At 30.9% G+C, this 23,205-nt stretch overlaps 2 protein-coding genes across 6 annotated transcripts; both read left to right on the forward strand.

The window, feature by feature from the left end:
- The first annotated feature begins 477 nt into the window (after positions 1 to 477).
- On the forward strand, positions 478 to 10,267 carry LOC105667427 (aminopeptidase Ey-like). The gene is made up of 12 exons (XM_012359226.2): positions 478 to 818; positions 1,555 to 2,039; positions 2,124 to 2,624; positions 3,352 to 3,514; positions 3,666 to 3,816; positions 4,047 to 4,122; positions 4,743 to 5,080; positions 8,582 to 8,856; positions 9,006 to 9,196; positions 9,334 to 9,645; positions 9,730 to 9,799; positions 10,005 to 10,267. Exons 2-12 carry the CDS (start codon positions 1,576 to 1,578, stop codon positions 10,146 to 10,148), a joined length of 2,685 nt encoding a protein of 894 aa, XP_012214649.2. The 5' UTR covers positions 478 to 818; positions 1,555 to 1,575; the 3' UTR covers positions 10,149 to 10,267.
- Positions 10,268 to 11,622: 1,355 nt separating this feature from the next.
- LOC105667358 (putative autophagy-related protein 11) lies at positions 11,623 to 21,455 on the forward strand. 5 transcript variants are annotated; one of them, XM_067355067.1, is made up of 5 exons: positions 12,011 to 12,554; positions 13,111 to 13,242; positions 13,589 to 13,690; positions 16,857 to 16,916; positions 17,297 to 18,404. In XM_067355067.1, the coding sequence occupies exons 1-5, from the start codon at positions 12,477 to 12,479 to the stop codon at positions 18,041 to 18,043; spliced, it is 1,119 nt and encodes a 372-aa protein (XP_067211168.1). In that variant the 5' UTR covers positions 12,011 to 12,476; the 3' UTR covers positions 18,044 to 18,404. The 5 variants fall into 5 exon arrangements, with proteins under 5 accessions (XP_067211163.1, XP_067211168.1, XP_067211165.1 ...); XM_067355064.1 differs by lacking the exon at positions 17,297 to 18,404 and adding an exon at positions 18,591 to 21,455 and having other exon boundaries at positions 12,347 to 12,554; XM_067355062.1 differs by lacking the exon at positions 17,297 to 18,404 and having other exon boundaries at positions 11,623 to 12,554; positions 14,938 to 16,916.
- The last annotated feature ends 1,750 nt before the right edge of the window (positions 21,456 to 23,205 follow it).

The raw sequence follows: 23,205 nt of genomic DNA on the forward strand, positions 1-23,205 counted from the left end.
CAACTATTGTTAAAGATGAATTGTTAAGATAATAAATTCCATTTTAAGGGGATCCTGGATTACCTGCCGAACTCTAACGCGAAAGTACTATCATTTAGATGAAACTAAAAAAGAGATTGATATTATCGACATAATATTCGTGTATTTCATTGATTGGTAATTGTACATATTTCATTGATTGGTAATTCATTACACTGACATGTGGTCTATGTTCAGACGTGTGTGATCACATGTCAAAGAATTATTAAAAGAAATACGTATATACCGTAATATAAATCTCGGATGATAATATTATGTCGATAATATCAATCTCATTTTTAGCTTTATCTAAATGACGACACTTTCGCGCTGGAGTTCGGCAGACACTTCAAGGTTCCCTTAATTTCCGATATCGAACAGCTTTGCATTGCTACTCGTGTAAAAATTTTTTTATTTTGATATATACATAATTTTAAAAATTATTTACTTTATAATTTTTCACACATTTCCTGTAACAATAGTTAAAAACAACATACATTTACTTTCTATGCAGAAATTTACTTGATTTGATATTAACAGTCCTTCTCCCTTGTTTAGTAGAGTGTTGTTCTCGCGTAACCTCTTAGAAATTATTTACATCACATAATGTATTTATTATGTTAACTGCGAATATTTCTCTTAGTGTTCAACGATTTCTCGAAACAGTTAGATAGCGGATTCAATTTATATATCTCTAGCATTCGCAATTCGAGACGGTGTTAATTGTACTATTGTTACAAATTGTTAATTGTTACAAAGTACTATAAGTTTTCATATGGATATAATCTTCATCTATGAAGGTGAGTTATTACAAGTGAATTATTTTTCATTAAAAATATATGGAAAATTTCTAAAGCACAACAAATACAGTTTTATATTCTCAAAAACATATTTATCAGTGCTGATGAATATATTTAGCTATTTTTTTAATTTTCTTTATTTTCGATTTATACAACGTCAGCTGAGATAAACGTAACAATTATCTATCGAATGTTTCAATGTAAAATTTTTGAATTATATTCATGTCACACATTGAAAATCAATTATTTCGATATTTGCAAAATTTATAGAAAAGATTGATTGTGTTTCTTGAGACCTAGTGTACATATAGTTGCAGTAAAAAATTATTTAATTATCTCCAATATTGTAAGAACGTAATTTTCTATAAAAATAAAAATGAACATTTTTTTTACTTATTGTATTTTTAGTATTATATAAATTTTATATATATTTTATACTTAATATTTATTATATTATATACTTCATATTTTTTGTTTTATATTTAAGAAGAATTTTTGGATAAATTATATTACTCGTATAATTTTATGTTACCTTTTGTATTTAAAATTTTGCTTTTCCAATACTACCAAAAATGATACTCTCTTTTGGGCATTTTTCATGAACATTTTATATCGCTTTAGTATGATTGATTACGTGCAATAATTGTTATATTAGCTTTCTTTTGTAATATAGAAGTGTATTAGTATAGTGGGTCTTAATTATATTGGTTTCCTAATCACAAAAAACTTTTTGCAGATACTTTAAACAGTAATTAATATGGCATATATTTCATTAAATGTCGGATTATTATTAATTGCGATAATAACCTTTTCTATCGTTAAATTTACGAAAACTGATATTGATATGAATGACGATAGAATAAAACAGAAAAAGTTTGATTTAGTACCATTGCATTATGATGTCAAAATAGAGTTAAACTTATACAAAAGTGTCTTTTTTGGAGAATGCAATATCACCCTCTTCATTGATCAAACAAATGAGATAACTATTAATAACTCAGCGACTTTCGCCATATATGCAATTAACTTGATTAATAACAATAATTCTCAGATAATCAATATTGTGAAATTTTTGTTCGTCGAAAAAGAATACATTCGTATCAATCTTGTCGACGCAATATATGCTTCTGGTATATATATCTTAAATATGCTATATGTCGGTACCATATTAGATTACACAGACTTTTTTGGATCCTTATACATAGACGAAAAAGTTGAATTGTAAGTTAATATAATAAAATTTTAGTCCAATTATGATTAAAATTTTGTATTAATAATATATTTAAAATAAAATACATTAAACAGCGACAGCTTTAACGCAATAAGAGCTGGAGGACTATTTCCGTGTTGGGACGTGCCGGACGATAGATTTAAATCAACCTTTAGCATTTCTTTCCGGCATCATAAAGACCACACACACATATCGAATGTGCGTATACGAGATCGAGTTGAAGACATAGTAGATGACACAGTAAATGACAGAGTAAATGATATAATAAATGACACAGCAAAGGGCATGATGTGGACTCACTATAACAAATCATCTTTAATGTCTGCTCAAAATTTAGGATTTATAATAACCACACTCACTCATACCTCCACTTCCACTGAAAATATCAAATTTTGGTGCAAAAAGGAGTTGATGTCCGAGATATTATTTGCAGAAACTATTGCCCAAAAAATCGTGCATTACTTGAATGAAAGGAGTACAAGAAAAGTGGAAAAAATGGACTACTTTGTAATTAACGACTTTCAGAGTACAATGACTAAAGAGTTCGCAAATATTAGGGGAGTCATTATATTAAGGTAATACTCGTTATTAAGAATAAAAAGTAAAACCAAGTTAATCAAATAAATTTATCCATAATATTTTGAAAGTAAAAAATATGCATATTTTAAGTATGTTAATTAAAAAACATCTAAAACATACTGAACATATTACTTGCATGACGTCCAGATAAAATATTCTTGCTTTTATTTTAAACAAAAATTAAGATAATCATTCTTTACATCAAATCACATTGTAAATCAAATTTCAATACTAAAGTTAGGCAAAAAAAAACATGCATCTTACATTGTACAAGTAAAACATGTGCTATATAATTTTAATTATTGCATTCATAATATTGATAAATATTATCAAAATTATTCTCATTTTAAATTTTATGCACTTTTTCATATGTGAAATTACTCATGCAAAAATGCTCGAAATTCTTTTCTCTTGTCTTTTTTAAAGAAACTTTATGTAAATATGTAAGTGAACAGTTATTACATTGTTATTTCATAAACAAAAGGAAACACATTGTTTAAGGGAAATGTATAAAAACTCTAGATTTTAATATAAAGTTATTTTTTGTTGTTATCAAATTTAGATTTAACAATCCTTAAATATATATTTTTATCCAAATATAGTTACATGTTTATTTGTAACTTTGTAATAATTTGTATCTACTATAACTACAATAAACAGACTTATCGCATAATTATAGCAAAAACTTTGGATGTATTTCTATTACTTGAAAGTACTTTTCAGAGACGTGAATATTATTTATAATGATGCGTTAGATGACAGTAACCGCAAAATTGAAGTGGCAAACTTAATAACGTATCAAACATTAGCTCACTGGTTCAACGATGTGGCTCTGTGGTCAAAAGAAGGTTTTCTTACATATTTTACGGCGCATGTCTTGAATCAGGTTCTTTTATATTTTTGCCATACTTTAGACTTTAGAATAGATAAAACTGATAGAAACGACCAAAAGTGAATAGCAGCTATTAACAGCGCTAAATACTTGTTGCCAATGCAAATACACTTTTTGATTTATTCGATTATGTCATGCTTTACAGAGTCGGACGTATAATGACATAGTTGATTTATTTGTCGTCCAAATACAACAGGAATCTTTACGTCTCGATACTCTTCCTGATATGAAACCTCTTCCACCTTTACACACCATTACAGCTGATTCATTTAGATCATCTATCCATTATATCAAATGTAAGTTTAAGTAAATGTAACTAAAAAATGATTTATAATTAAAGTAAATATAAAAATAAAATACATATTGATAAGTGTATGTCAATTTTTTATTTTGTAATAGAATATTGGAAAATTTAATTACAAACCGATTAAAATACAATTTATTTCAATATAAACTTAGTTATAAAAGCAAATATAAATATATCCTAAAATACTTAATAAATATTTTACAATTTTAATTATTGCAGCATCCGTTATGTGGCGCATGTTTTATTACCTAATAAATGATGAAGTGTTCTGGGATGCTATCAACATATTTGTAGAGTGAGTAATATATTTTCATATAATTATTACGTAGCAAAATTAAACATTGGAGGACACTATTTATATTGTAGTCAGAGAGCACAGATATAAACTGCTTAAAATTTATCGAGCTATCCTTTATCTGTAAAATTAAAAACAATATATGACTGACTCTTAAAATTAAACTTTTATTCTTACTAATGTGAGCTAAAATAGTTGATTTCTGAAATTTGAGCGGCTTAACGCGTTAATAATTTTTCGAAAACTAATGTTTTGAATTATAAATATATAAAAAATTTTGTTCCTTCCTCATTTTGAATTTATTAATATATTTATAACTATAAGATTAATTCTAAGAACATAATTGTAAATATAGGTAAAGCAGGTATTTTGATAAATAATGATTTTTATCTATAATTTTGTTCAGAAAAAGTTTACTTTATCCTAAATATTAGACAAAAAGGAGAGGAACAATTTTCAAATCTCAAAAGAAATATATACTACATTTATATTTTTATATATACATATATCTCATTATACAAAACATATTAATGTTTAAATCAATTAAATAATAATTTTATGCTAGCCAATAAATGGCCATACGATGTATGCTGTAAACAATTTTTTTATTTTACTATAAGTTCTAATAAGACAATCGTCAATGACTTCTGGGACATTGCGCAAACTACATTTAATAAAGCTGGGAACGTGCGCAAACTAAACATAAAACGTATATTCAATGCTTGGATAACGGAAACACGTTGTTCTGAAGTGATGGTAGAACGATATAATGATTATGAGCAAGTGATGAGATATGTCGATCCCGATTTCAAATTAGAAACATGTCCAGCGGTTGTGCAATATGAAAGGAAATACAGTCCTAGAATCTATCGCTTTATGTTTTCTCGGGAGACAAAAACAGAGCTTCAAAGAGAATTAGAAGAAGATGAGTGGCTCTTAATCAATACAAAACAATCTGGTAAATAAAAAACAATAAATTTATTGTGAATCAAATTTTATATTTAATATATGGATCGTTCAAATAGAGACTGATACAAATATAGAAACATAGACTGATGTATATGTGACAGAATATATTTTATTATTAAATCACTTAAACGCTTATAAAATATATTCATTCAATACATAACTACTGAACTGAAAAGTAATCGCTGTTTAAGCAGCGGTCTCAAAGGTCTATAAGCTTTTGTATACCCGCCGCAAAGAAGTTCGCTGGTTGCTGTCCGATCCATTTTTCCACCGCATCGTGGATCTCTCGATTGAAGGTGAAACGGCGATCTTTTAAAATCCCTTTAAAGCTCTTTTCAGCGGCCCAAGGAAATAGTAATCGCAGGATGAGCGATCCGGATTGTACGGAGGGTGGCACATGCAACGGCGAACATTCTGCAAAATTTCCGCTGGGAGGTCTCTTGATCTAATAATAAAATATATTCATATTAAATATGTCACATATACGTCAGCCTATATTTTATTTGAAGAATCCATATATAACAGAAATTTTATGACATTGTAAGTTTGTCTTTCTCAATTTTATATCATTACTAGAACAATACAGGCGCGCGCTGCGCGCGCGCACTTATTATAGTAATTTAGTAATTAGGAAATCTAAATATTTAGATAAATTTTTTTTATTTTAAGTAACCGTCAAAATAACCTTCGCTATCAAGCTATCAAACTATGGCTGCGTTTCCATTTCGTCTCACACAGTGCAGTATCCAGTGGCCGCCATTTTGCTGAATACTGCACTGGAGAAGCGTTTTGGTAATTGGGACGAAGTGATTTGGTTCCCATTACCAAATATTTGGTAATGGGAACGATGTGATTTGGTAATTATTACCAAATATTTGGTAATGGGGACGATGTGATTTGGTAATAATTACCAAATATTTGGTAATGGGGACGATGTGATTTGGTAATAATTACCAAATATTTGGTAATGGGGACGATGTGATTTGGTAATAATTACCAAATATTTGGTAATGGGGACAATGTGATTTGGTAATAATTTATTTGGTAATAATTACTAAATCACTTTGCCCTCATTACCAAATATTTGGTAATAATTACTAAATCACTTTGCCCTCATTACCAAATATTTGGTAATAATTACTAAATCACTCCGCTCTTATTACCAAATATTTGGTAATAATTACTAAATCACTCCGCCCTCATTACCAAATATTTGGTAATAATTACTAAATATTTAAAAATAATTTTTTTAATTTTAAATAACCGCCAAAATAACTTTTGCTCTCAAACTATCAAACTGCCAGAATAATCAAGATAACAATCAGCGTCGCAAAAAAGCGTCAACAATACTTTTGATACATTCGAGTATCGATTTTTTATGCCTTTTTAAAGAGTGGATTCAAGTAAATGATTTTTTTGATTCCAAGTAAATATTCACTTGAATCAAGTAAATATTTTTTTTATTCAAGTAAATAAATTTTTTTATTGAAATAAATATTTATTAGAATCAAGTAAATATTTATTAGAATCAAGTAAATATTTATTAGAATCAAGAAAATATTTATTAGAATATAAGTAAATATTTATTAGAATCAAATAAATATTTTTTTGATTTAAATAAATATTTATTTTATTTAAATAAATATTTATTAAAATCAAGTAAATGATTTTTTTTATTCATGTAAATATTTATTAAAATCAAGCAAATGATTTTTTTTATTTAAGTAAATATTTATAAGAATAAAATAAATATTTATTAGACTCAAGTAAATATTTATTAGAATCAAGTGAATATTTTTTTGATTTCAGTAAATATTTTTTTGATTCAAATAAATAATTTTTTTTTTTATATATAATTTTTTGTATTCAAGTAAATATTTATTAGAATCAAGTAAATATTTATTAGAATCAAGTAAATAATTTTTTTTATTTAAGTAAATATATATTAGAATCAAGTAAATATTTATTAGAATCAAGTAAATTATTTTTTTATTCAAGTAAATATTTATTAGAAATTACCAAATATTTGATAATTAAGACGAAGTGATTTAATCATTATTACCAAATATTTGGTAATTAGGACGAAGTAATTTAGTAATTATTACCAAATATTAATTTAACCATAATAAATTATGGTAGATCCAACCATAATTTTATAGTTGGATCGACCATAATCCATTGTGGTAGATCCAACTATAATTTTATGATTAATTAGGACGAAATGGTTTAGTAATTATTACCAAATATTTGGTAATTAGGACGAAATGATTTAGTAATTATTACCAAATATTTGGTAATTAGGACGAAGTGATTTAGTAATTATTACCAAATATTAATTCAACCATAATAAATTATGGTAAATCCAACTATAATTTTATGGTTAATTTAACCATAATGGATTATGGTAGATCCAACTATAAAATTATGGTTGGATCTACCACAATGGATTATGGTCGATCCAACTATAAAATTATGGTTGGATCTACCACAATGGATTATGGTCGATCCAACTATAAAATTATGGTTGGATCTACCATAATCCATTATGGTTGAATTAACCATAATTTTATAGTTGGATCGACCATAATCCATTGTGGTAGATCCAACCATAATTTTATAGTTGGATCGACCATAATCCATTGTGGTAAATCCAACCATAATTTTATAGTTGGATTGATCATAACCCATTTTGGTAGATCCAACCATAATTTTATGATTATTTAGGACGAAATGGTTTAGTAATTATTACCAAATATTTGGTAATTAGAACGAAATGATTTAGTAATTATTACCAAATATTTGGTAATTAGGACGAAATTATTTAGTTCCCATTACCAAATATTTGGTAATTAGAAAAAATATACAAGTAAAAAATATCTAAATAATTTTGCAAAAAAATTTATAATTAACGTCCTAATTTTTTACATATTTTTAAATTCCTTTTTTATTTAAATACAACTTGACAGCTTGAGAAAATGTAAACAATTGTCATAGAAACATTTATAAATTGCTAATCAATATTGCCTTGACAATTTAAATATAAACTGTCAAAATATATTTTTTGCACATGATCAATATTGCCTTGACAACCATTTAAATATAAACTGTAAAAATATATTTTTCGCATATGACATTGAGATAACCAATCAGCGTCGCGATAAAAATGCAACAATACACTTCGATACTTTCGAGATTTCGATACATTCGAGTATCGATCTTTCATGCCTTTTTTAAGAGTGGATAATTATTTTTGAATATTATTCAAAATTAATTACTATATGTATATAATAACATTCAATTAAAATTTTTTCAAAATTTCTTCCATAACTCAAATCTCCAAAATTTCATTTGAGACTAAGACCTTGATAACATATGTCAAGGTCAAGATTATTGGGAGGTAGTCCTCCATTATTCGGTTTTATCAAAAATATTATTATAAAGTATTTTTTAGTAAATTTTAACGATGAAAAACTATTTTTCTGTATAACAGGGTACTATTATGTCAATTATTCTATGAATAATTGGCAACTGCTTGGGGACTATTTGTACTATAAAAATAATACCCGTATACATGTTATCAATCGAGCTCAAATTATCGATGACTCGATTCATTTTTTGAAACAAAAACAATTAAATTTTAGTTCGTTTTGGAATATTACAAAGTTCCTACATAACGAAACAGACTACATAGCATGGTATCCTATGATTAAATTTGTTGAACTCATAACGTGTATCTTTCCAATGACGAAAAGTGATTACGTAACGGTAAGTAATGGTAAATTTTCTCTACAAGAAGGAATAATGTGTCATAGCACTCCATATAAAAAAAGTTTAAGCATAAATCTGTAAATATACATACATTTTTTCAAAAATAACAATAAATTTAAAATTCCTATTATTTAACCATTTTTTAGAACAAACTTGTAGAATTGTTCAATACACTTCTGACAAATATAGGATATTATGACCAAGTTGACGAATCTGGTCTTACTAAAACTTTAAGACAAGAAGCGGTAAAATGGGCATGTTTTCTCCGTTCTGATACATGTAGAACAACAGCCCAATATCGATTAAGCAAAGATCTTTCCAATCCTGTACAATCAAGGTAAGTTATTTTACAAGTATGATATTTGTATAAATAGAGTTTATGACATTACTGCTCTATGTTAGATAAATTATTTTAAAATCGAGAAACAATATATAAGCTAAATTTTTTGAAAAATATTTTTTTTGATAATGCAGATTTTTTGCTTGGAAACAATGGATATACTGTAAAGGTTTAATGATAGCAGACGACACCATTTGGATCAGTGTGTATGACAAATGGCAGGAAACGAATGAAACTGAGCTTTTAGAATACTTAATTTGCTCTAAAGATCCTACTATTGGTATCAAATATTTAATGATAGCGTTGAAAAATGAATTTCTATTTAAAGCAAAAGGCAATAGGCGTGCTCATATAATTCTCTATATTATTGCGAGACATATAAGAAATAATACTGCGTTCAACTTTATAATGCAACATTTTAAAGACATTGAATTCACTTTTAACAGGTGATTACACTTTCATTTATAAATATATTTAAATATTTTTGAATATTTGTTACATTTACTAAATATATTACTTTGCTTTTGTAGGTATGCTGACTATGTTGTAATTTTAAATGTTATTATAACGTTCGACCATTCCGTAGATCATTTCAAACAGGTATATTTTTTTATATGCATATAAAATTCTCATTATTTAACTATTTCATATTGAGTTTATTTATGATTAATTTGTCACATACGTGACATATCTGATTCAAATGCACTTAATGCAGCAATTGACGATTTCTTTATCTGTAATGTAGTGAGAGAAAAACTTATATTTATTAATATCTTCTGTTATATCATCAAATAATCTGTTTTAGATAAGTGAATTCGTTAAAGAAGAGATAAAAGACGAGAAAATAATGTATGCTGTTGAAGAAAAAATAAAAACACGAAAATCCCAATATAACAAATACGTCTTATACTACGGGCAGTTCGGCGTCTTTAAAAAAAGAAGAAAATAGGCAAACAATTGAATCCATGGAGAACAATAATTTTACTTGGTGCATGTATATATTATATATTAATAATTTTTATAATCCTCTTCTTATTGTTGTGTTAAATATAATTTCTAAATTTTAAATTATTCCATTTTTATTCCAATTATTTTTAATGTTTTGTTTATCTAACATTAACTGATATTTATATATGAGCACCTCAGAGATAAACTGTGTTGAGTCACATTTTTTCGAAAATTGAGTTATTGTTATTACAAAACTCTATACTCCAATTTTTGGCCCAATGGCAAATTTTTTTAATGAATATTTTTATTTCAATGGAGATGTTGACTGTGTAAAGTTAAGTCACATTCACCAGGTAAACAGTATTAAGTCACATTAAAATCATATTCCGTAATCACACAACTTTTCTGAAACATATCGAAGTTTGATATTATATCTGTGAATACTTAATAAAAATACTTAGAACAAATTTTGCATCATTAATAAAGCATCATTAGCTATGCTTTCGACATGTTCAATATTGTGAGAATATAAATATTATATACGATCTCTATTTTACTTTTGTAAGTTAATTGATATTGGTAACAACTTTTGACCTTTTAAAATCTGGCAGAATCATCACGTGCTTATGTCATTAACTTTTTAAATAAAATCAAATGCAAAATAATACAAAATAAATAATATTTACATAATACAATATATTATACAATACTTTGACAAATTTAGTACATGTAAGATAAATGTTCCGAAGGCCGGATAACTAAGAGTTAATCATCATTAAATACTTATATAATTTCCTTTCTATCAAGATAATATTTTTCTTGTCTTTCTGAACACATAATGAAGATTGAAGTTTATTTAACAGGAGTAAAACTAAAATTATAATTATTAAATGACAATTATTAAAATTAAATATTTGCAAAAAATATGGGATATTTATATGTAGCAGTTCTTAACCATTATATTTATAAATATTAAAAAAATTGTTTTTTTATATATAGTTGGAGATTGAGATATGTCTAGCCACTGTGACATTTATTTTTATTACATTTTCTCTTAATAAAAACTTATACCTTATAATTTTGTTCAAGAAAAATTTACAAAAAAGTAAACCTGTTAAAGTCGATAACAATTAAAATTTGAAGAAAATTTTAAGATGATGTTTCTTATACGCAAGAAATTTCTTCCGCTCTAGCGAAAGAGAATCTTGCTGTTTGCACACCCGAAGTTTTGTCATTATCTTTGTCATCAATAAACTAACTGTCAAAGCGGAAGTTTCTAAGTTTACCGACAGTAAAAAATTAAAAAAATATATAGAAGTGATAAAAAGTTTGAAAATCCTACCTAATATATATAAAATTATTATATTATTATATTATAATATTAATATCGGCCATTGGTAAGTCATAAAAAATAGAATAAATACTTTCAAGTTTCTCTCGGATATCAATATCCGGCACTGTCGCGTACAGTGTATACAGTTGTCGGTAATTCAGTTAATTAATATATTAATAACTGGTAATAATAACGTTTCTATTTAATTAATCTCTACGAGTTATTGTTAGTTTTATCAGCTGTTGTTTTTTTTTGTAGTACTAGATAATTATATTATATAAAAACTTATAGAATACAAACGTAACATGATTATATAGATGAATATTATTATGTAGAAAAAAATGATGTTACATTAACAATTAAATTTGTCTAATTCTTAATCTGACAAGTTAATTTTGTAAATTTAATAGTAGTATTAATCAAATAAATATATGTTATGCTCTTGTTTTAATTAACAAAATTTACTCTAGTCGGACAAACGCTGCTGATGCAATATTTTTTCTTTTTGTTTATGATTTCCATATTTAAAATGCTTTAAACAAAAATGTATAATTAAAATTTATCTCTGTATATAATTAAATTCTTCTCCAATTGGATTTTGAATATAAATTTAATGGCATTTTTTATTTATGTATTACATTATTCTATTTAAACTTTATTCGTAAAAATTTCTTGTAAATCATGCCAAATAATTCAATTTTTTAATCTTAAAGAAGCAGTTTTTATATCATTACAATTTTGATTAGATATAAAATTACTTTATTAATATCTCGACTTAATATAAACATTTTTTACTTATAACATATCTATTTTTATATCTGCATAAAAGTTTGAGTGCGAAATTGCACCACACCTTAGCTTTTGCCATATTCGAACAGCTGAAACTAAAAGAATTGATGTTCGTCTTGTGACAGACGTCTGTTCAATCAATTTAGACATGTCGGACGTCCAATAAAGGCGTTAAAAAATTTTTAAGTTACTCCGTTATACCTCATAATGTTTTCCCGAGCCGCAAAATCAGTCGTCAAGTCCCTTGGGTCACGCCAAATCCAAATTGGCGAAAAGAATTTCCAGGTATCTATAATTCTTATTTAAACTTTATGATATTTATAAAGTGACGTTTTATAATAATTTTATAATAAAAACTCAGAGTTATCATTTCACTTCATGCACTTTTATATCACTCATTACACATTTTTATAGATTACATCTTCTGTTTATAAGATTTTATCGAGTAGAATTTTTAAGTAAAGTGTTTTTTGCTTAATAAATAAAATTTACATTTTCTTTGACATATTCTGATATATTTTTATTAATATGCTTAAAATGTAATTAAAAATACTAAAGTAAATGCTCTACTTGGTATTGCAATTTTTATTTTAATTATTAAAAAATAGCGTAAATCTAAATGTCTGCATTACTCAATCCGATCAAGCCTTTGCTGAATTATAATAGAATATACCATTTCTGTGATAATCAGTTATTTAAACCTGTTATAAATTGTTTATTATTCACAATACTCCGAACATTTGATATAAGTTCCAAATTAATGCAGCTACTATCAATGAGACTAATTTCAATGAAAGAAAAATACGATTGCTTCAAAATAACAAAATATCAATTTAAATAGCCATCATGGATAATAACGGCAAACAGACCCTGTTCAACCAAAATCAGTCATCCAAACGCCACAATTAATAATGCAAGAACACACAATAATATTGCACATAATCTTTCTAATCTTCAAGGAGATAATGGAAAGGTAAAATATAATAAAATTATTTATTGTTTAAATAGGTATTCGGTTTGTGAATAGAGCACATTTATTGTCAATTATTAATTTTTATTTGCTTACAAAAATTTTTGTTACCAATTTTATTAAGTAATACATTTCGTAACTGTCAAAGATAATTTTTGTAATTTTAAATTCTTATCTAAAAATAATTTTCATTCTAGAATTACTTCTATATCTTTAATTTGGAAATATTTTGCGCAAAAGTGGCATATTTAATTATATAACGATACATTTAATAAAAAAATTTATTAAGTGATACAATTTTTATTTCTTAAAGTTATTATTAAAGTAATGCAATCTATTTCTTGCGCAGAATCAAACAGACCAACTTGTAGAAGCTCTTTATCGTTTACCGATAGCTGAAGAAGCTTCAACATTAAATAGCTTATTGATACCTAATGAAATAATACCAAAGGTAAGAAATAAATAAATGTGTTATATTCATAGTTTTAGAGACTCACAGTTTTAATACATTTCTTGCGTTACGAGAAATCTTTAACACAAGCTACACTACTAAAAAAATGGTTATTGATATTATTAAGCAATATCGTTGTTTTATTTTAATTGATATTAAAAGTAGAATATATACATTTTTTGTATAAATTGAGATAAAAATATTCATGTTAAAGAGTATATAGTTTTGATAGTCAGTCAAATTGTATTTAGGATTGTGTTCTTATTAGATAATTCTAAGATTTCAATCCAAAAAGTAAGCGAACTTGTAACACAATTGTATGCGCGTGTTCTATATACAGCGTATTATATACAGAATTACATAATAGAATGAGAACGACAAACTGTTCGTAGACGACATTGCTTCGTATTCGACGTTGATGTCTCGATTTTGAAGAGTGCATTCACTCTAATAATTATTGCGGTATGAGTCTGCCGAATCGTATTGCCACTCCACTGGCGCGGGACAATAAGAACCGCAAAATCCGCATGCTCGCGTTCGTGTATCGTATGGTCGATATCGACTTCCGCTATTTCCGGAAGGCGGAATTGTGCGTCATTGAAGGAATCGCAATTTCACACGTGTACGTCATCCAAAATCGTTACAAGACACTGTGATTTGGCACTCGAGCAGAAATTTCTCGGACATTTGAAATTATCGAGAATAGATCGTTATCTGAGTAAAATGAATAATATAATCAGCAAGATACATATCGTAGATACTCTTACTAAATTTAATCCTTATTTTAAGCAATTTACTGCGGAAAGAATTATCGATCCAAGCAAGCAAATTATTCTGCAATGTTATACTTCGGAGATCATTATATTATCGAACAAAATAAATTCTCAAGCAAATTTTTAATATGCCACAAAAAGCAATTTAAATTCTCGGAATTTCCGGGATATTATTAGATTTAAATTATTTCACATTGTGAGAACTACCTATATTCAGTAATATAGTAATATTTTTAGCTTGGATTCCATTTTTCTAGAATTATAAGGACCAGATTCTTGAAGATACCAAGTTGAATATATTTTGAAAATTTGCTGTCTTTCTATGAATTGTACAATACTGTGAAATAGGCAGCGCATAAAGTTAATTAATCTATGGATAGAATTTTAATCGACGCTGAAGACAGCGGCCATAAATAGATGTATAAAGGGCCTAGAGGAAACTGACCTTGAAATCGTCTCTCCGTCTGTCCTCAGGCGGCTAACGTGTGCAGCAGGATGCGTCCTTACGCGAGAATCATCATCATGGATCCCAGCAACAATGCCTGGCATAGAGATTACACCATTGCCGCGATTTGCAAGTGGTTCCCTGACACGATACATCTGCCGTTTCAAGCACACGACATAAGCTTTATTTCAGAATCGAAAAACTTCAAGAGCCATCGATCGATTAAACGAAAGAAGGAAAACAAAAATTTATTTTGCGTTGCGAACAAAAATGATTTTTTATCAGATTATGAAAAGCCGACAACAGAACTAATAAAGGAATGTAGAAACGCTAAAATATTTTCAAGTACAGAGGCACGTTGTAGAACAACAGGAAAGTCGGCTAATTGGGTAACCGATTGGGTTAAATCAAAATTACTGCACGAGATCTGTAATCATAGCCGAGGATACGTCAGCTGGTTTTTTATTAAAGCATTCGCTGTAAATAATGTCTCGATAAACTTGATAAATAATCACCTCCTGAAGAAAAAAAATATAATAGATAATAAAAATACAAAAAGCTATTTTTCTATAAAATGTAAAAATAACGACATACTAGTCGCACTCAATCGTAATAGCAAGGCAATCACAGGCGATACATTAAATACTGTTGAAGAGGAAAATTGGATTCAACGAATATCCTGCAAAATCAAATCCATACTCCCAGATTTGCATGCTAAAATCCGATCGCGCTCGACAACCGTATTGAATTTGTATTACTCGGAGAATATTTTTGCAGTGAACGAATCGATTCCAATTTCCGAAGTAATTTCCAATAGAATTTTCTTTGCATCAAAGGATTGCGATTCAAAGTCTAGCATTCGGAGAAAGATAGAGGAATTTTGCATACAGCGAAAAAAATCTTTTCGGAAGAAGGCAGACAAAGATGACATTTGCAAGAAAAGGGAGAGATCTTGTAAAACGGCGGAGAAAAAATGCCAGAAGAAGGAAAAGACGTGCGGAAAAAAAGAAATAGATTGTTCTAAGAGACGAAAACAGACATGCGAGGAGCAAAGGAAGGTTTCTTGTAAAAAAAGAAAAGGTCTTGATAAAGATGTCCGCGATTGTCGTAAAACTCGGGAAATGAAGCCTCAAGAAGAGCCAAGCAAAGAATATAAAGATTGTGATACCAGTAAAACAAAAGAAGATTTTTGCCAAAGACAGCGTCGTGTGGAACAAACACAAACTTCTTGCGCCAAAAGTGCAACTATTAAGCAAACAGAAAAGGATATATGTAAAAAATCGGAAGAAGACGAATATCAAAGGTCATATGACGAGAATGATAAATGCACAAAAGAGAAGAAACGCAGAAAGGAGGAAGATGAGAAAGCATCGTGTAAACAGAAACAGAAAGAAACATGTCAAGAGAAAAAGAAAACGGATTGTGAAGAGGAAAAAAAGAGCAAAAAATCGGAGTGTTCGGAAATTAGAAAAATAGACTTATGCAAGAAGAAAGAGTGTCCACCCGTAACAAAAGCTCCAAGCTGTTCCGATAGCAGCGGAAAAACGGACGAAAGAGAGAAAACCTGTAGAAAATATTCCACTTATGCGTTACAAAATAATTCCCAAAGAAGCGATGAAAACCATTAAATGATGTAGATTTAAAAAATATTTTGCAAGAGTCAACAGTCTCTGTATTATAAAATTCTAGTGTTAATTATTTGAAAAAAAATTTATTGATTTTGTACAACCTCGGCACTTTTAATCGTTTTGTGATAATTAAAAAAAATTTTATAATATTATATTCGAGAAGTATATTATATACGTTTTCTTGTAAATCTGATGAATATTAGTAAATTATTTTGCAAAAAATGCGTGTTTCAAAATTTTAAGATTATTATTATAGAAATAACTCCGCGTGGAAATACTTTAATCAAACAAGTCACACATCGTATCATTCTTCCTTACAGTTGCAATCAAAAGAAAAAATCTTGACTGGCAGGCTTCTAGCATCTGGTTTATTTGGCGAAGTAAGTTTTTAATAAAAGACTTATATCATTTATAATTTAATTAATTTTTTTCTCTACTTTACTACATTATTTCCATAAGTAAATTATCGAACTAATATGATATCTTTGGTGCATTTAAATTTTTTATATAAAATATTACATATTAAACTAGAGAAATTTTTTGTATGTATAAAAATTGGAAAATCGTAGAAGTATATTTTTAAAAATTTATCGCTATGGCTCCACCTCCCTTCTGCCTCTTTTTTCATCGAGTCGATTACTATAAACCGCTCAAAATCCTAGTACAGCGCATACGCCAAAAAAGGATATCTTATTATAAAATGAATAATGAGTTATTATAAATTCGGTTTCTGATCATTCTGGTCATCCTCTCTTCGCAGAGAAGACGGAAGTCAAGTTTATCGATGAGATCTGCGGTAGACTTATTCGAAAGCGGGAAATCGATCGAACTTGGTAAGATACGAGCCAACAGAGATCCTTTATCGATCATTTCTTCACATCAACAAATTATGGGAATCGATTTCATCAACGATTTCCAGCAAGATCTCAATTCAACAGTTGACCGTCACTTTTCTTCTCCACACGAGCACTTTGACAGCAATTTTCGCCGTTGCGACGATCGTCAGTTTGACGAATCAAAACCATTGTACGATAAACAACTCCATGACGATTATTTCCCTCAAGGCGATGAGTACGAAGAAGAAATCGGTACGGGCGACCATCAACTAGGTAAAAAAAGTAAAAAACCGCCACGCTCCGACGATGAGTACGACAACTTCAAGCCGATAATATTGATGTTCGAAAATGACAAATGCGTTAGCGGAGGTCCATTAACGAAGCTTATCACACACGTACATTTTCCAAATACCGGATTGATAGAGACCGTGCAAACGATACTGATGTCGAAAAGAATTTCCGATCAGGAGGCTGTCGAAAAATTGCAGATTCTCATCGATAAAGTAACGGAATTCAAACGCCGAGCTTTTCGCGACAAAAGTAATGCGGCAAAGTCCCGAGGTCAAAGCGACGAAAGGAAGGAGAAGAAGATCGGCAAGAAGAATAACGGCGCAGAAACAACGAATCGATCCGGTTTGACAAATCAAAAGCAGGATTATAGCTTCGTCTAAAATTGTTCACGAATTTAATCTCTGAATAATCGCTGTCATTATTTTTATACGTAAAAAAGTTCAGGCGCTTCTCTTTTGCTTTTACTAAACTCATTAAAGGAGGGAGGTGGGCCAAAGTCTTGGGACTGTCGCGAGAATAATGAGGAAGCACAGAACAACTCCCCACGATTTAATGCGTAAAAACCAGCAGGCAGTTAGTGGCAAGGGACTGCAGCTAGGTGATCCAGACTGTGGCGACGGTCTACCCGATGAATCGAAAAAAAATCCGTGCTATCCACCCGAGGGTCCCTGTCAGCCTGCCGAGCCACCAGGCTATCCTTTGAAACCGAAGCCGAAGAGAAAGCCATTCTGCGTAAAATGTCCGCCCAAGAAACCGTGCAGGAGCGAAAAGTGCTGAATCGCGTCAGTAAGAGACAGAGGGTACGTGGAGACATGGGCGGCTATTAAATGCTATCCGGCGGAAACTGAAAGTCTTATTGTTATTTCCAAAACAAATATATATAAAAATATATCTATTCTTTTTCATCTCTTTTTCTGAACTCCGCAGGCTGTTCAGAAGCTAAAGGCTAGACAAGTACAGACATTCGTAAAAAGTCCGCCGAAAGTTCCAGTTGGAGTTCCGGAGAAATGTCTTGATTTGAGATCTATTTTGGGGCCAAAAGAATTAGGATTCAATCGATGGAATAAATTCTCAATAAGCGCAGGATCGGTTTGCGCAAGAAGTTCGATCTCCTTTAACGATAAAGAGATTTTTTCAATGCATAAAGCATCAGGTCGGACTCGTGAGCAATCAAAAAGATATTTTCCAAAGCGTTCAATTGTAACCGAATGTAAACGGCCGGTCTCGAAGAGTCTACCGATAGCAACACCGCCTTGCCACTCGACGCTATCATGTTCACCAACTGAAAAATATATTTCGCCATTTTGCCATCATAAATCAAGTTTGAAGTATCAAGACATGTCGCGCTTTCCACATCCTTCGCCATTTTTCATCGCCGGGAAATCACCATCTTCAATAATCTGCCGCAAAGAAATTTTTCCATCATCATCTTTGATAAAAAATTTAAAATACTCTTTGAAATTATCGGCGCCGATTTTTTCAAATTTCTTGAAATACTTATTAAAACAAAAATGTCTATCGCTTTATAAATTGTACTTTTCACTACGTCCTCCATTCTATTGTGCGGCCTGTCCATTCGACCCACATTCACTTTTGCAATGCTCGCAAGATGTTTACAAAAGCTTGCCAAGACTACGAAAGAATAAAATGCGCAAGAGGTCCATTTATAGCGGTCCATGTTATCCGGTTTTGCTGCATAGAGTTCATCGGCGGGGATTTCACAGCTCTTTTCCTCTCGCCAAGTCGAAGTCCGACAAGCCTGCTGCTTGCCAGGAGATGAATAAAATCTGTAAAACGTCCGAAGAGAAGAAGATCGATCGGTGCGATCAGCCGTACAAAGAAAAAAGTGACATGTGTCAGGAAAAAAAAGTCAAGTGCGACAAGCGCCTACAACTGAATAAAAAAGACGACGCAAATGCCGGAAAAAAATGTAAGACGAAGAAGAAAACTGTGGATTCTGTATGCAAGAAAACTTGCTTCAAGAGAGGCAAGTGCGAATTGCCAAAAACTGACCCGCCGCCTAAGATGACGTACGCGAAGGTGACGTGTCCTTCGCCGAAGTTTGTGAAGCCTAATCAATGTCCGTCGAAGTTGGACCTCCAGAAAAACGGACCTCACAAAGGAGCTGAACAAAGTTGCATTCAGAAGGCACAAATTTGTGCTCCGCTGCCATTGCCAAAGCCACCCTGCGATCCTATTGTCTTATGTCCTTGTCTACCACCGCGTAAACTGCATCCCGGCCCGTCTCCGTGTTACGAAATAAAAAGAGTGGCTGTTAAGTCGTCTAAGATGCCATCCTGTTCGTTAAAGAAAAAATATCCATGTCCCACCGCAATACATTTTTGTCCTTTGGAGAAGAAGCCATGTAAATTAAAACGAGATAAGACAGACAGCCAGTGCGAGCGCAGACAGAAAAAGGAGACACCGGCGTCTTAAAATAATAAGCAAGTAGCAATATTAGTCATTATTTTTCAGACAGAAAAAGTTGAAAAAATTTTGAACAGTAAAAAAGTATTAGCCAGGTTTTGACATAACGTTTTTAATCAGAAAGATAACGTTGTTTCGGATTTTTATAATAATTTTTAGACAATTATTTAATATATGAAATATTGGTTTTAACCAGCTTTTATCCAAAATTTTATCATCCCAAATGCTTCAAATTAAGAGTTAATATTATTTGATACATTACATTATGTAAAAATATTTTTATAAAAAAAGTTAGACGGAATGGCTGCAAAGTACATTCTTTTCATAGAAAAATAATGAGATTGAGAAAATAAAAATAAATGCGCAAAGGAATAGCATTGATTTCTGCGAGATCTATGAAATTAAAGATTCGGATCAATAAATGTCAACAATTTAAGGCTGACTTGTTCGTCTTCCGTTAGCAATCTGCAATCGATGGTGCTTTCATTTTTTCGTTTGACAATTTTGTTTGATCTATACGAACCTTTTCTTTTGTAGAAAAAAAAAAGAACACCATTGATCTCGTGAGAGCTTAGTGTAAGGCGAACAAACCGGCTGTCGATGCATGTTACTTGTCGCGTGACTAACGGGTTTTATTTATTCTAAAATTGTGCACTGTATTAACACGTGTATGCTAATACGAAATGAAAACACAATTAAACTTCAATAAATATGCATAATATTTATAGAAATGCATTGAGTATCATACGTATTATATATTGAAAAATAAAGTCGCCGTGAATACGTTTCGATATTAATATAAGTTTAACTTATATACATTACATTATCTTTTTTTTTTGATTTCGCAATAGCGCCGCGAAAATTGGTTTATTCGATTTAGTCGAAAAAGATAAACAAAAATGTTTTTTTCGAAGTGATAAATAGACTTTGTTGGTCATGCGACATTCGATGTGCATTTTATTAATTTTTTTAAGAAAAGTTCAAGTCTAAATTCGCATAGATCTCGCAGTCAATATATAAAAAAGATATACTTTGTTCTTTTTGCGCGCATTCTACGAATTGAACATTTCAATGCAAATAAGTAGATGAATATATTCAACTGAATAATATGCATGACAAGGGACTTTTTCATAAACAAATTTACAGAACGCACGAGCTCGGGAAAAATATCTCTAAGCATTTTCTAATTTTAAGGCGTGACCAAATTTTTGTGGTTAACTGAAAAATATTTGCCAATAAGAGCGAAACAAATTTGTACAGATTTTCAGCTTTTATATATTATACATCAAGTACTTTAGTTATACATTTATTAAATTATCATGTATCTCCATCAGTTTCTATATAAATAAAATTTTATGGCTATTATTTGCTTTGATCTTTTTCAAAATATGACTCAAAAGTATTGTTTGTGTCTTCCATGGAATTTAATTAAAGAAATTTGGCGTGGAACTCGAAAGTTGTATCTCGCAAGTTTTGCAGGCGCTTCTGCTCAACGATGGGTCATCTCCATCGCTGCAACGCGTCTGGATAGGAAATACGAAGGAGGAGAGCGAACGGCGACTGGTTGTAAATAGGAAATCGATTTCTACCGCAGCAGATCGGTTCCGTTGTTTGATTTCGATCCCGTATCCGCCGTCTGTGTACGCGATAATAATCGTAGACGTACGTGCCACGCCGTCTCTGCCGTAACCATTTCAATGTACAAGCGTCGCGTGCGAGTGTGTGCGTGCGAGTAAACGCACGCTACGAAATCGGCATCAAACGCGCTTCGTTACAATAATATCGACATTTATATACGACGGGGGGAGTTCAGTCCGGAGGAAGTTCGGTGGAAAGACGGAGGTCCTTATCATTTTATTATTGGGGTGGGCAACCCTCATTCTCGGAACGACGCTTTACTTTTACCTCCCTTTGTCTGTCCCTCGAATGGCCTCGACGCCCTCTTAAAGGCTTAAACGCCGTTTCCAGGCGCCCGATAGAATAACCTAGCCTTTCTATCGCGCTTCCTGATTATTAAAATGGAAGCGGTGCTGTCATTCATATTGTATCATGTGTCTATTTAATTCTGTTAAAATTGCCATTTCAGAAATGCTAAGAGTATAATTATATATTATCTAATTAATTATGATTATTTCAAATACGATATTCGTTAAGAAAAAAAAAAAATCACAAAAATCGCCTTTCGTTCTAGATGAAAATTCCATTTGGAAAACTGATGACACACAAAAGCTATCTCAGATCGAAAGGCTATATTTTCATGGTATATTGATTGCGATAAAAAAAAAATAACAATTGCTTATAAGTAACAGATTTCGATGTAAACATTCGGTGGAGAAATTTTCGTACAGTGTTATATCAATCGGCGAAAATCCGAGCGGTCTCGACCGAAATCGCTTTCGATGAGAGAGTTATCTCGCGCTCGCGGAAACTTCTCCCACAGCGTGCTCCTCCTCGCGCCAGGTTTCATCGATGCAAGATATCGCGAGCATTATCGCGGACGTTCACCGTGATTGGTCGGATTCGAGGGTATCGTCTCTTTTTCCACCCTCTCGCTCGACCAATAAGTGACGTTTCCAGCTGAGAAAGGGTGCGGAGGGTAGGGAGCCCGAAAGGGGATGGCAATTCGGCGAGAGAGACGAGATGTGCAATGTTCCGAGGGGGTTGCGGAGGAAAGAGGAGACGGTTGGAGAAGCAAGAGGGGAAGAACGAGGAGGAGGAGAAGGAGGCGGAGGCGGGAAGGGGAGAAAACTCTCCGCGTGGAAGAGAGCCGAGCGGGTCGGGCTTCTCGATGGAAACAAGCGGGATGGATAAACTTCGGAGCGACTGTCCCCGAGGCTGATGCATAATTCAGGAATCGTCACCGGCGAGGATATTGCCAATTTGGCGTCGATGAAAATACGATCGGATTTGTGTCGGCTACCGCCCAGAATGGGGCTCGGGGCTCGCTCGCCTCGACGTACACATCCAGTGAATTTAACACCTTCGCCCGACCGACCGACCGCCCACCCTGCCGTGCGTAATTGCATCGCGACCAATCCGCGGGTGTACACACGATCTCCTCTCTAATAGCGTTTGCCGTTTTCACGCCGCTTCCGATATGGACGGAGTTAAGAGT

The sequence above is a fragment of the Linepithema humile genome, chromosome 5 (genome assembly GCF_040581485.1).
Source record: "Linepithema humile isolate Giens D197 chromosome 5, Lhum_UNIL_v1.0, whole genome shotgun sequence".
Lineage (NCBI taxonomy): Eukaryota > Metazoa > Arthropoda > Insecta > Hymenoptera > Formicidae > Linepithema > Linepithema humile.